Genomic DNA, 13,917 nt, shown 5'->3' with positions numbered 1-13,917 from the left:
ACAGAAAGTTATCCAAGATGGACCACCCACAGCCATGCTTGGGGAAGACAAATCTGGCAGTTATATGTGTATATTTAAGGACAAGGAAGGAGATTCATGATAATAAAAGAAGCAGATTGCACGACAGTCCACCTAGTATGATTCTGTTTTTCTTTAAGTACATGGAATCTTTTTTACATTTATATGTGCACGAAAAATGTCTGGAATGTTAAACACCAAAAGAAAGTTAACAGTGCTTATCTCAGGGATAGGTTATGGATGATTCTTGTGTTTTTGCTCATCTTTTTTTCTAATTACTTTTTACAATCAATATGTAATATGGTGCGAGAAAGACAAAATGACAAATTCAGTGAGTCCAGATGCAAATCTATCATTACCCTCTTTATGATTTTCCTATTTCCCTCTTTCTGTGAACATCATCCTCATTTTCTGTAGCAATCAAGGTCTGCTCAGGAAAGAGAAACCACACCAGTTATTTTATTTTATTTATTTATTTATTTATTTATTTATTTTTTGCCGTATGCGGGCCTCTCACTGTTGTGTCCTCTCCCATTGCGGAGCACAGGCTCCGGACGCACAGGCTCAGCAGCCATGGCTCACGGGCCTAGCTGCTCCACGGCATGTGGGATCTTCCCGGACCGGGGCACGAACCCGTGTCCCCTGCATCGGCAGGTGGACTCTCAACCACTGCGCCACCAGGGAAGCCCCACACCCGTTATTTTAATAGAAAGAATTAAATATAAATAATTACTACCTGACTGTAAATTTGTTAACTAGGTAACTGGAAAGATGAAAGAGAACTCGAAGATATCATAGAGGTGGCAACTGCAGGAAAGAGCTAATACCCTTAGGACTGAGGCAACAAAGAGAAATGGCTTGAATTATTAAACTTAGAAACTTAGAGGGGAGCACCTGTGATGCTGGGACCCAGACATCCAGGGAGGGGGCACCTGTCAGCTGGTGCAGGTGTCTGTAGGAGGAAGCATGAGATGAAGCTGGCTTTCCAAGTGTTGGAAAAATATCATACTTGAGTCATCTGCTCCTAAGGGAGAAGGATCTACTGCTTACAAGGTGAAGAATCCTTGCTGCAGAGAAGCTCGTGTAATCAGCAAGCAAACAGGAAGCATATAGGAAGGAGCCCCTTCCCTTTTCCTTTCAGTTCTTTAATCACCCTCTGGCGCCCCCTATTGGCAGAGCCCAATATAGAATCAGCTGGTAAAGCAGGAATGTAGAGGGCAGAGTCCCAGCCCCACTGTCATAAAGCCAAATATAGAAGGGTAGGTTTAGAGCTGAGAGACAATAACTTAATAATGGGAACATTTTTCTGGTTCTTGTTGGAACCAAAATCTTGGATTATTCTTTTCAACCAATCAGTCATCGAGTCATTGCTTCAAAAATAAGATGGAGTCTTTGCCTTCAGGGAACTTGTAGTATAGTAGGAGAGATATAAAAAAGAAACGTCTGTTACAATACACTATGAGAAGTGAGTCCATAAAGAAAAGACTAAGCACATAGAAGCATATTGTAACCCTATTTGAGAGAGAAGCAAGGGAAAGACTTTCTATTGGATTTTGACCAGAATGTAAAATGGGAATAGAAATCTCAGAAGGTGAATCTGCAATGGTCAGCACAGGCCAGTTCTATGGCAAATCACTGAAGAGTTTTAAATCCAATTAAGTCCTACAATTTTTGAAGGGTATTTGAATCTCTTTCCCCAACACCAGAACAGCCACCGACTCAGGAAAGCTGGATGATTCAACCTTCCCAAAACATTTCTTAAATCACCTATGTTTCCATTTCCTCTACCATCGACCTAGTTCAGGATCCACATTTATTCTCATGTGGACTGTTGAGATGACCTTTTCATTGTGGGACTGCTGTCACTCCCTGTTCAATGCAGCCTTTACACAACTGCTGGATTTGTCTTCCTAAATACAGGCTTTGAACATCGTTTCTTTTTTTTAATTGAAGTATAGTTGATTAACGATTTTGTGTTAGTTTCCAGTGTACAGCAAAAGAATTCAGTTATATATATATATATATATATATATATATATATATATATATATATATATACACACACATACATATTAGTGTGTATCTGTTTATCCCAAACTCCTAATTTATCCCTCCCCCAACCTTTCCTCTTTGGTAACCATTAGTTTGTTTTCTGTGTCAGTGAGTCTGTTTCTGTTTGTAAATAAGTTCATTTGTGTCATATTTTAGATTGCACATATAAGTGATGTCACAGAGTATTTGTCTCTGACTTACTTCACTTGGTATGATAATCTCTAGGTCCATCCATGTTGCTGCAAATAGCATCATTTCATTCTTCTTTATGGCTGAGTAATATTCCATTGCATATATGTACCACGTCTTCTTTAACCATTTATCTGTCAATGGACATTTAGGTTGCTTCCGTGTCTTGGCTATTGTAAATAGGGCTGAAGTGAACATTGGGGTGCATGTATCTTTTCGAATTAGAGTTTTCATCTTTTCCAGATATATGCCCAGGAGTGGGATTGCTGGATCCTATGGTAGCTCTATTTTTAGTTTTTTTAAGGAACCTCCACACTGTCCTCCATAGTGGCTATACCAATTTACATTCCCACCAACAGTGTAGGAGGATTCCCTTTTCTCTACACCCTCTTACAGCTTTGGACATCATTTCTATGGTAACTTCCTTTGTATTGTGTATTACATTTGACCCAGTGATTTTCATGTGCATTACTTGATTTAATTCTTACCAAAATTCTAGACATTATACACTATAAGATCATTGACTCCAGTTTACAAAGTGAAATGAACACTAGAGAACACAGTTGAGTTTGCCCAAGGTCATTTAACGATGTGTCAAGGCCAAGGCTTACAATCCGTCTCCTCTGACTACAGGTGTTTCTGGCTATTTATTTAAATTAAGAGTATTCTTAATATTCTTCATAAGGTAAGGTTGGCAGTTTCATAATGTTAAGTTGTTATGGGAAATACACTGAATTATAGGATTTTATTTTAATTACTTTGGAAGATAAGCACTGAGAACTTCTGGCATTCCAAGAGAGTAGGGAGTTCTTTAAAAGGTTATACCACATGAAAACAACAGAAGTATGAATGCCCTTTAAAATATATAGTTCCTAGTTTAATAATTATTTTTGTTTTCTTCTTAAGTGTTAAGCAACATTAAATTAACTCTAGTTGGAAAAGTGCATTATTGAAGTATCTCCCAAATGAGCTTAAGTATAGAAGAACTAATCATTTGACTCTTCAGAGAGAACTGAAAATGTGATTTCCCTAAACACAGACTGTTCAGGAGGAAGCACTTCCAGTTAAACAAACAGTTGAAGCCTACATCTTAAATAAATTAGGAGTAATTGTCATCTACTCAACATCTTCTGTTCAAAGTTCATTTAGACATTAAAATATTCTGGGTTTTTTTTGTTAATACCACAAATGGACTGTTTACCTCACTGTAATATTAATTAAATATTCAGTCGTGATAAGAAATACTTAACCCAGCTGCATCCTTTAACTGTTTTGGTGGATAAACTTGGGGCTAACATAATACTTAATCTCTTACATAGTATAGATTTTTAAAATTCACACTCTCAGGCAATTTTTTAAAGAATTGTCAGTTGTGTGTGTGTGTGTGTGTATTTTTATGTTTTTTTCTTCTTGTTTTTTTTTCTTTTTCTTTTTTTAATAGAACGTCAGTTTTATGACAACCATGGCTACATCTCAATGTGGGAATTCATGAGAGCTTAATAAAGTTCGTTGACTTGTCAACGAAAGTTTGAAGCCAGACAAAATAGAAAGTTTTATTTACCCGTAGAAGTTCATATGTTTGCCTGCTATATTATGTTCCCAGCAAACACCTTTTAAAAAACTGACTAAGAGGAATCCTTGGCTGTGAGCCCTGTGGTCCTCATTAGAGTGGGTCCCTCCCAGTGACACATCTGGTACCTGGTATCTGCAGCAAGTACAAAGGCCAAACCCTGCAAACCTACACTGAGTGCAGAGTCTGGCCCAGGCATGGTAGCAAGGAATAATGTGGTGGGTTGACTAACCATAATTGCAGGTGACTTGGAGTATCTGTGAAGACTCCGTAGCCTCCAGCAGGTAGATTGTCATTGCTCATACCTAGGTCATATTGACTTAGCAACTTGAGGATCATCAAATTCCCAAAGCCAAAGATTTTAAATAGACTGCCTTTTCGTGAAAAGTACTGTCATTTACTTTATCTTAATAACCGTTTCCGTTTTGATGGTTAATCTGATATGGCAGCATGTGAATATGCCAGCATCTGAAGAGTGTGTTAATTAAATACTCCTAACAGCCTGGAAAATACTGATTTATTCATCAGTCTCTTCTCAACTAGAGATGAAGCTGAAAGAGGAAAGGGTCATCCCTTGGGTACATTCTTCCCCAACCTAGAATGCTTACCCTTGTAGAAAAGAAGAGTTGATAGAGACTAGGCAAAGATGCAGAAAAGCCATGGAATTATATGCCTTTTGGCCATTCACTCAAAAAAAATTTTGACTGGAATTTTGGGGTTAGTAGATGCAAACTATTATATGTAGAATAGATAAGCAACAAGGTCCTACTGTATGACACAGGGAACTATATTCAATACCCTCAGATAAACCATAATGGAAATGAATATACAAAAGAATGTATCTATATGTGTAACTGAATCACTTTGCTGTACACCAGAAACTAATACAACATTGTAAATCAACTATACTTCAATTAAAAGAGAAACTATTAAACCAACTGGGCTCAGATGTTGGGAACACAGAAAGAGACCAACCAGGATTCCTCAGGAACTTCCATTTCTGGTCAGGTCTGCATCATGATTTTACACCCAGATGAGCAAATATCTGTTCCAAATGAAATATTAGCTATCTGGGGTCATTCCAGCCACTGACAATTCCATTTCTCTTACTTAGATGTTTAATGCTCTATATATTAAGTGCCAAAAGAGTTTGCATGGGACTTGGGGAGGAGGTTTGGGGGGGGAAGGGGAGGAGTGAAGTATAGTTGATTTACAATATTGTGTTAGTGTCAAGTATACAGCAAAGTGATTCAGTTACTTGTCTTTCTCTGTGTGACTTACTTCATGGGCCCTAGTTTAAACATCAGTAATATCTAAAGATGGGACTAAACAATTACCTTCTCAGGTAGTTGAAAGAATTTTTTGAGCATACTCTGCATTTTACTAGGTTTTGGAGAAGCCATAGGAAATAAATTTGAATTTTACCCTTTAAAGAGCTCTAAAGCAAATTCCTGTTATTAGACTTAACATGTTCATTTCATTAATGGGACTGTTGAAAAATTGAGTTTGTAAAAATTTCTTCTAAAAAGCAATTTCTTACTCTGTCTATAAACCTTCTTTTGAAGTGTGCCGTGTCACTGACTGTTTTGCTGGTTTCCTTCCAGACGTCCTGCTGGCCTTGAAGAGGAATCCCTTTTGTTTGTCTGGTCAGAAGGAGCCCTTGAATTTATTGACAATGCAGATACTTTGAGGCCTTTCACGCTATATGAATATCGGGTCAGAGCCCGTAACTCCAGGGGCACTGTGGAGAGTCTGTGGTCATCAGCACGGACTCTAGAAGCCCCACCTCAAGATTTGCCAGCACCCTGGGCTCAAGTCACTGGTGCTTATTCAGTTCTACTGAATTGGACGAAGCCAGAGTCTCCCAATGGCATTATCTCCCAGTACCGTGTGGTCTACCAAGAGAGAACCGATGACCCAACGTTGAACTTCTCTGTTGTGCACGCTCTCACCGTCATGGTAAGAACTTCAGAAAAAAAGTATAACAGATACTTAGATTACCTGGTTAATATGTTGACATTAATTTTCTTATCTGCCTTGTCATTTTTCTTCACTTGGGGCTTAAACATATATATGAAAATGGTTAAGTGCAAAAAATGCAATGTAGCCATGAACTAAGTATAAGAGATATTGGAGACCAGTTTTCACACCACGGTTAATTTGTGTTACCTCCAGCAAATAAGTGAATCTCCTTTTGCATGATTTCCAAATCCATTAAATGGGAATATTAAATGTGTCGCTCTATACCTCATGGGGATGAGGCTCAGATAAAATTAGACATGTCACATATGTAGATGTGATATTATTGGCTCTTTGAGGAAAAGGAAAATTAAATTTCTAGGTAGACCTGTCTAGATACATATAGTTATACATCACATGCACTATAACTTAGTGGTGATTTTTCAGGGTTGGCCTCCTCTGGCCCATAACACAACTTAATTCAGTTTACCTTGTATATTCTGAGAGCTTTCTTTACCCCTGGCATAGCCTGACATTCTATGGGAGATACAAAAATAGGATGATCCTTGTCTTGGGGAGCTTTCTCTGTTATAATACTGCAGAGATGAGAACTGAACATAAAAATTTAAGAGTAGTAGTGGGTTACAGCCCATAATATCCACCACACTGGGATTCAGGTCCCAAACCCTACCACATACCAGCTGCAAACCACAATACAAGTGAGAATATCATACACCAAAAGTGTTAGGCAAGAAATGCTCTGGAAAGTGTGCAAATGTGATTCAATTTGTGTAAAACATTCTGGAATATTGTAAATATAGAGAGGAGGTATATTGGAACAAGGGAATACTCTGCAACTTATCCATAAAGCAACCTGTAGGGAGAGGAGGCATTTTTACTTTTAACTTCATATGATTCTTTAGTTTTGACTTTTCCAATGACCGTTTATTCCATTATTTTACTTAAAAATATTTTTTAAAAATCTTAGTGAAGATCTGTGAAACACAAAATTAACCAAATTATGTCTGAGAGATATTACTTGGCTTCCCTGACTCTCCCCAGCATTGAGAAAAATGACTGGCAGATAGCAAATATTAACAGAAAAAGAAAAGAGAAGAAAAGAAAGAAATGCTCTGGGAGATCAGCAGGAAACCCTCAGATTTCCTTCACAGAGATGAAACATTGTGGTCTTGGGAGTCAAGTACATAGGGTTTTCAAAATGTGCCAAGACCTTCCTAAGTATGAAACCCCTCATAAGTAAGAAAGAATAGTTACCATAAAGCACCATTGTCAAAGACCAGACCATTTTCTATGCTTCCAGTTTTGGCAGCCCGCTTTACATGAAGGTTATCTTATAGAGTATAACATCTATCAAAATGTTTAAATAAGATGAGGCAAACATATTTTCATGAAACTCCAGAAGAATCTTCGTAAATGAAGTACAATATTTTCTCACTGTCCTATGTTCAAATTTCTCATAGAATTAAGAAATAAGCAGTGTGTAAGTTAATCTTCATTTTTTTAAATTTAATTTTTATTTTATATCGGGAGTATAGTTGATTTACAATGTTGTGTTAGTTTCACATGTACGGCAAAGTGATTCAGTTGTACATATACGTATATCCACTCTTTTTCAGATTCTTTTCCCATATAGGTCATTACAGAATATTGAGTAGAGTTCCCTGTGCTACACAGTAGGTCCTTGTTGATTATCTATTTTATATATAATAGTGTGTATATGTTAATCCCAAACTCCTAATTTATCCCTGCCCCCCACCTTTCCCCTTTGGTAACCATAAGTTTGTTTTTGAAGTCTGTGAGTCTGTTTCTGTTTTGTAAGTAAGTTCATTTGTATCATTTTTTTAGATTCCACATATAACTTATATCATATGATATTGTCTTTCTCTGTCTGACTTACTTCACTTAGTATGATAATCTCTAGGTCCGTTCATGTTGCTGCAAATGGCATTACTTCATTTTTTAAGGCTGAGTAATATTCCATTATATGTAGGTACCACATCTTCTTTATCAATTCATCTGTCGCTGGACATTTACGTTCCATGTCTTGGCTATTGTAAATAGGGCTGCAGTGAACACTGGGGTGCATGTATCTTTTCGAATTATGGTTTTTCTGGATAAATGCCCAGGAGTGGGACTGCTGGATCATATGGTAGTTCTAGCTTTAGTTTTTCAAGTAACCTCCATACTGTTCTCCATAGTAGCTGTACCAATTTACATTCCTGCCGACAGTGTAGGAGGGTTCCCTTTTCTCCACATCCTCTCCAGCATTTATTGGTTGTAGAATTTTTAATGATGGTCATTCTGACCAGTGTGATGTGATACCTCATTGTAGTTTTGATTTTCATTTCTCTAATAATTAGTGATGTTGAGCATCTTTTCATATGCTTTTTGGCCATCTGTATGTCTTCTAAATGTCTATTTAGATCTTTTGCCCATTTTTTGATTCGGTTGTTGTGGTGGTGGTTTTTTTTTATATAGAGCTGTGTGAGCTGTGTGTATATTTTGGAGATTAATCCCATGTCGGTCACTTCATTTGCAAATATTTTCCCCCACTCTGTGGGTAGTCTTTTCATTTTGTTTATGGTTTCCTTTGCTGTGCAAAAGCTTTTAAGTTTAATTAGGTCCCACTTGTTTATTTTTGTTTTTATTTTCATTACTCTAGGAGGTGGATCCAAAAAGATTGCTGCGATTTGTATCAGAAAGAAGTCTTCATTTTAACTAGAATTCAGAATTGGTACTGTATTTTTTATTTGACATTTAATTATATTTATATATCAGGGTCTTTCATATTACATCTTCTAGTGCCCTCATTATAAGCATTAGAAGCAGTGTTCTTAAGTGTAGAAGTTCTTTTTTAGTTGATATGTGATCCATGGGGAAATCTATTACTTCTCACTATATCCTTGGAATTCATGTTCTTAACTTCCACCCTGAAAGAAAAATATTGAAAAATCCTTGACAAGATCTTTCTGAATGAGGCAACTTAATTTAAATATATTTTTATTGAAGACATCAATACTGCAATGCTTAAACCTCTGATCTTTCAAAATATGGCTTTCAGAGGTTTCAGCCTAAACGTTTAATCTACCAAAAAGTTCTATGAGAACTCCCTTGTGATATACCCTCTAAGTCATCCCTTCATAACCAGTTTCATTTTACAACCCAAGACTCAAAGTATCCAGTGAACTCTGTTCTTTATTTAATCTGCTTGGTTCTATTTTTATCACACTAAAAATAGTTCCTGAAAAAGAGGAAGGCCTATGGCCTGAAGCTTTAAGCTTTACGTGGCCCTTTATATATAGCCCTCCCCAACATAGTTTCCATTTGCCAGCCAAGTATTGCTGTATTCTTCCATTTTTCTAAAGATTATTCCTTGCACGGCTAAAGAGAAGAGCCATAATAATCAAGAAACAATATTTCTGCATTCCGTTTTTGAATGTGTGTGTGTGTTCAAAGTAGCTCCCCAAAATCCGGATCTTTGGCCCTGTGGGTCCCAAGAGAAGATTTCATTAGGTTGATCAGGAAAAGTCCCATTTGAACTTGTTGTTAGCAATCAAGGATATATTCCACAGAGCAATTGGGCCAGTGTTATGTCATTCTGGTCACTAGGCCAAGTTTCCAGAGCAGGAGGCCACTATGACTCTTTATAGACTGACATCTCTGAAAGAAATAATCAGGAAAATAAACTATTGTCTTTGAGTTTCATCCATTCCTACATTCCCAAGAGAATGTATTCAACCGTTTTTTAAAGATACCTAAAGAAGGAGGTTTGGGAGTTTCTTAATTCCAATTCCTCACCATCAGAGAAGAATGTTCCTTTTATCCCAGCCAAATCCCTCCTCCTGTGATTTAGGTCCATCTCTTCCTGTTCAGAACAGCATGATTTCTCTATACTAGCATACTGGGCCCTCAGGGTCAAGAACAGGTTATCAACAATTCAATCCAATTTGGCAAATAGTCATTGAGTACTCTATTCAACATGTCAGTACTGAATACTGCTCTTTTCTGTGTTATCAAAGTCTCCCATGAAGCTGGGCTATGGGGCAGAGACTCTGGGGGAAGATGAGTAGTCAAGTCTGAGGCACAGATTTTTACTACTAGGCATTTCAGGTTTTTACGTTTCTTTGCTTCCAAGTTTCTACTGCTCATGTGTTGATGATTCCCTTTTAAATCTCTCTGAGTACCTTCCTGGCTATACTCACTATTTCTCCAAAATTCCTATACCAACTAAACATCTTCACTGTCTCTTTCCATTTCTGTGCCTGCCCTAGGAAACGTTTCCAACTTTTTATCTCGTTGACCACTTTGGCTGAAATTCACTAGAGCAAAGGAATTACATTTTTCAGTTAGCAAGATACAGAATCCATTCCCACAATCCAGGATTACATTTCAGTCCGCAGACTTGCAAGAGGTGTCACTAATGCCCCTCCTTTAGTCTCTTGTTTATCTTGGGATCCCGTCCCTGCATGAGAAGCCACCAATAAATTGCCTGTAGTGTACTGCCATCCCTAGCTTGTCCCAAAGTCCCCCCGGAGCTGTTTACAGACAGGTGGATGTGGCTGGGAGAGCCACATAAAACAGGTGCAATGAATGCATGAGTCCTCCTGATGGTGGCAGTGGATGGAGAACTGGCAGTGGGGGCCCTCCATGGGGGTGGAGAGCATATGTGTTGGCAGGAGCTGCAGCATTAGCAACAGAGGCAGCAGGAGAGAAGAAATGGAAAGAGTGTGGCTTTTAATGTATCACCAGCTTCTCTCCCAACCTCATGAAAAGTTTCATCTCCTTTTTGGACCTACGGAGATCCTTCTAAGGGGAAGAGAGATATCTAGTTCCTTAGGGTCTCTTCAGACCAATCCCCTCCACTACTGAAAACCAGCTTTAGGTAGAAGTCCTTAAACTCCCTTCCCAATTAGTTCTGCGATGAATTGTGTGGTGTCAGGAGAGAAACTGCATTTATCCTTGCTTGGCACATGAGAGTTCCATGGTGGTATTTACAGGGAACACTCCTGGCAAGGTTGGCCGTACTGTTGCCACCATTAGGATTTGTTTGCTTTTTCTCCCTGGCACCTGCCATCACACTGGCAAAAATAACTTGGGATGGAAAGGAAAAAGTGGTTTACCTGTTAGTCTGTGCTCTCAGTATATCCCTGCTTACCCCACAGGGTTATAAAACATCAAGCCCAAATCAGACACTTGCCCAGTCCCCAGAAAGATAGATGGTCCCTCACTCTGTATGTAGAATCAAACATACGGTGCTGAGGGGTAAGCAAATTATATGGGTCACTAAAAGTTGGCTTCTAATCTGGAAATAAAATCCAGAATACAAACTCTAGTTTCTAGATTCTAGTTGCCAAACTCCCTTGCCCGGTGTCAAGGAGGAGGTATTCAAAATGTCCCCATGTGATTGTTGCAGATCTCTTTACCATTAGGTAGATATGTAAAAGGATAAAATGAGATATTTTATAATTGCCATATCATGGAGAGTCTGTGAGTACATCGATGAATTTATTTTTAATCCCATTTTCATTTTGGCTTAGTATGATGTAAAATATTATTGCTCTTTACATATGATCTTGAATTAGTTGTAGCTCTTACAATTTGATGGTTCTTGGCATTTTTCCCCAGATCCACTGATAAGTCAAAAGAAATGCTTTAGGAAATCTAGCTATCTAAAACAACTCCTTTGGTAACTGTTGTCCTAAAATCAAGAAAAAATAGTAATAAAAACAATAACTCTACTTTCTGTATCAATTCTATAAGCTGGGATTTTCAGCTTAGAATATGAGTACCTGCATCATTCATTCTTTTATACAAAAAATACAAAATATGGGTGAGTACGTGTCACACAAAACAATGAATACTTGTTGGAACATCCCATTTTTTATTGTAATGTTGTATTTTATTTGACCTCAACTTTTCATTTATTAGCCTTACCTTATCTTTATCCTTTTTTTCTAATAATGCTCTACCAAGCACAAATATATATTGGGGATCTGCTTTTTGCTCAGTATTATTGGGAAGGAAATACCATGTAAGTCTTCTTGAACTTTGTATAACTACTTCCTTGAAAGGGCTTTATTTTTCTCCAACCACTTTATTCCAGCAAGCTTAATCAAGACTCACTTCCTTGCTCATCAGTAATCTCTAGAGCAGGTCCCATGGTTTTCCAGTCACTTTCAGTGCAAGGACCAGCCCAGTTTTGGTAAATGGGACTCATTTCAGGTGTTAAAAAAAATCCAGTCTAAATCCAGTCTAAAGCCTGACTTGTGTTAAGGGATCTACAGTGGGAAAGAGAGGGCATGTCCATTTTTCTTCCTTTTCTTCAGTTCCCTCCTCTTCTCTTGTTGATTTCCCCAGGGTCATGGAAGAAAAGATAAAATTAAACAAAAAGTAGCAGAGTCTAACTCCTTAATATTGTTCTAATGCATCTACTGTTGCCTTCTTATTTGTAGGTGTCTCATGGGATTTTTTTGTGTGGGTTACATAGAGGTCTCCCATGGGAGATTCCATGCTTCACAGTTCCTGATGCAGGCGACACACTCTTTGGCAAATTTCTTGCACCCCTGTCCATTACTGCCCGAAAGATCCACCCACAACCTTCTACTTCTGTGTTCCCGTTCCCAAGCCGTCAGCCAATATCAGGTCCTATCATGTTGACAAAACTCCTTGCTTTCTTGGCATCCACTAGGCTTGCAGAAAACTTGTTCTATCAAAAGAGGAAAGCACAACTAGTCCAGCACTATCTTCTCTGCTTGCCTTACCACTGGGTAAGACGCAGCCAGCCTCAGAACTTCAGAATTTGTTGAATGAGCCGCAGGTATCAGCTTCTGCATTAGGCCATGATCCCCCAATCCTGAGATCACATAAGAATCTCAGAAGACCCTTCTTCACCCTAATGGCTGCATCAGAATTACCCTATAAGTCTCATCACCTCCATAGCAAGCCTCTTGAAAAGAGTGGAATGTCCATCTCACCTTTCTTGCAGACACCCTCAATTTCTTCATGCTGTTCTCTAGGATATCCTTCATATGCTTTGAGAGAGGAGTATGGAGTATCCCCATCCTCCCTCAAGTGGTAAGGAGATAACCTGGAGAAATTTCTCTACTGAATTCCGCTCTTGAACTTGCTTTTCATGAACCTTCTTATATAAGAAGGATCTTCTCTTACATTAGTTGTCTTTTACAGATCTTCAGAGGAAGATGAGCTTGAAGGTGTAAGGCTGATTCTTTGTGTAGGTCCTGCAGACGTATGTCTAACAGTGCCAGTGGAGTTACTTACCACCTATTTTTCTAAGCTCTACTCATCATTCTCCAGTACATCCTGTTACATAGCTAAATGGCTCCATCATCTTTCTAGCTGCTCAAGCCAGATCATCCTTGAGTCCTCCCTTACCTTACTTCTATATCAAATCCTTCACTAAGTCCCACTGAATCTAATTCTAAAGTATATGTTGAATCCTTCTGCTTGAAGGCCCCATGTTGTTCCCTTTTCCTCAAACGATCACATTCTTACACGTCAAATGGATCCACCTTCCTACTTAATTGCCAAGTTTGAACTAAAATGTTACTTATCTCACAAGGCTATTGTAAGGGCTAAATAAATTAATGTACTTTAAGGCTGTAAATAGCAATATAAATAGGCTGTAAAACTTCATATATCCTACTATTTATTTGGAATAACAGAGGCTGAAAGAAATGAGCAAATGTAGAAAAAAATTGGGGTTTGGATAAAGCAACTGTATGAATTTGGTCATGATTGGAAAAATGTAGATTGTGTTTATTTTAAGCAGGCCTTGCAACAAAATTCTGAGCTTGCAAATTTAGACATTTTCTGATACCATACTGTTCATTTCCAGGTAGTTTCTCAGATATTGAATTAGGCTCTATTTCCTATCTAAATCACCCCGAGTCAGAATGCGCTTTCTGTCTCTCTGAGGTTTAGTTGTGACCCGTCTCCCGTCACGAACATAAACATCTCACGCGGACCATGCTAAGAGTCCTCCTCAGGCCATTTCCACTCTGCATGCAGCTCAGTTTACCCACCATGACACTCACAGGACCCTGCTCACTTAGATCTGAGATCATGTAAGCAAAACACGCAGTCTTTTG

The 13,917-nt window shown here is 38.3% G+C and overlaps 1 protein-coding gene across 2 annotated transcripts in view; it reads left to right on the top strand.

Annotated features, from left to right (window-relative positions):
- The window catches only part of USH2A (usherin), a gene marked incomplete at both ends in the record, with an annotated part of 794,746 nt that overhangs the window by 677,256 nt on the left and 103,573 nt on the right, over nt 1–13,917 (top strand). For both annotated transcript variants that reach the window (XM_081220997.1, XM_081220996.1), the window contains one exon: nt 5,434–5,788. In XM_081220997.1, coding sequence (XP_081077123.1) covers nt 5,434–5,788 — 355 coding nt within the window. The remainder of the gene's footprint in view (nt 1–5,433; nt 5,789–13,917) is intronic.

This window comes from Mesoplodon bidens, assembly GCF_964165515.1.
Source record: "Mesoplodon bidens genome assembly, chromosome: 2".
NCBI lineage: Eukaryota > Metazoa > Chordata > Mammalia > Artiodactyla > Ziphiidae > Mesoplodon > Mesoplodon bidens.
Note: the sequence above shows the minus strand (reverse complement) of the source record. Positions and strands in the feature narration are given on the sequence as shown.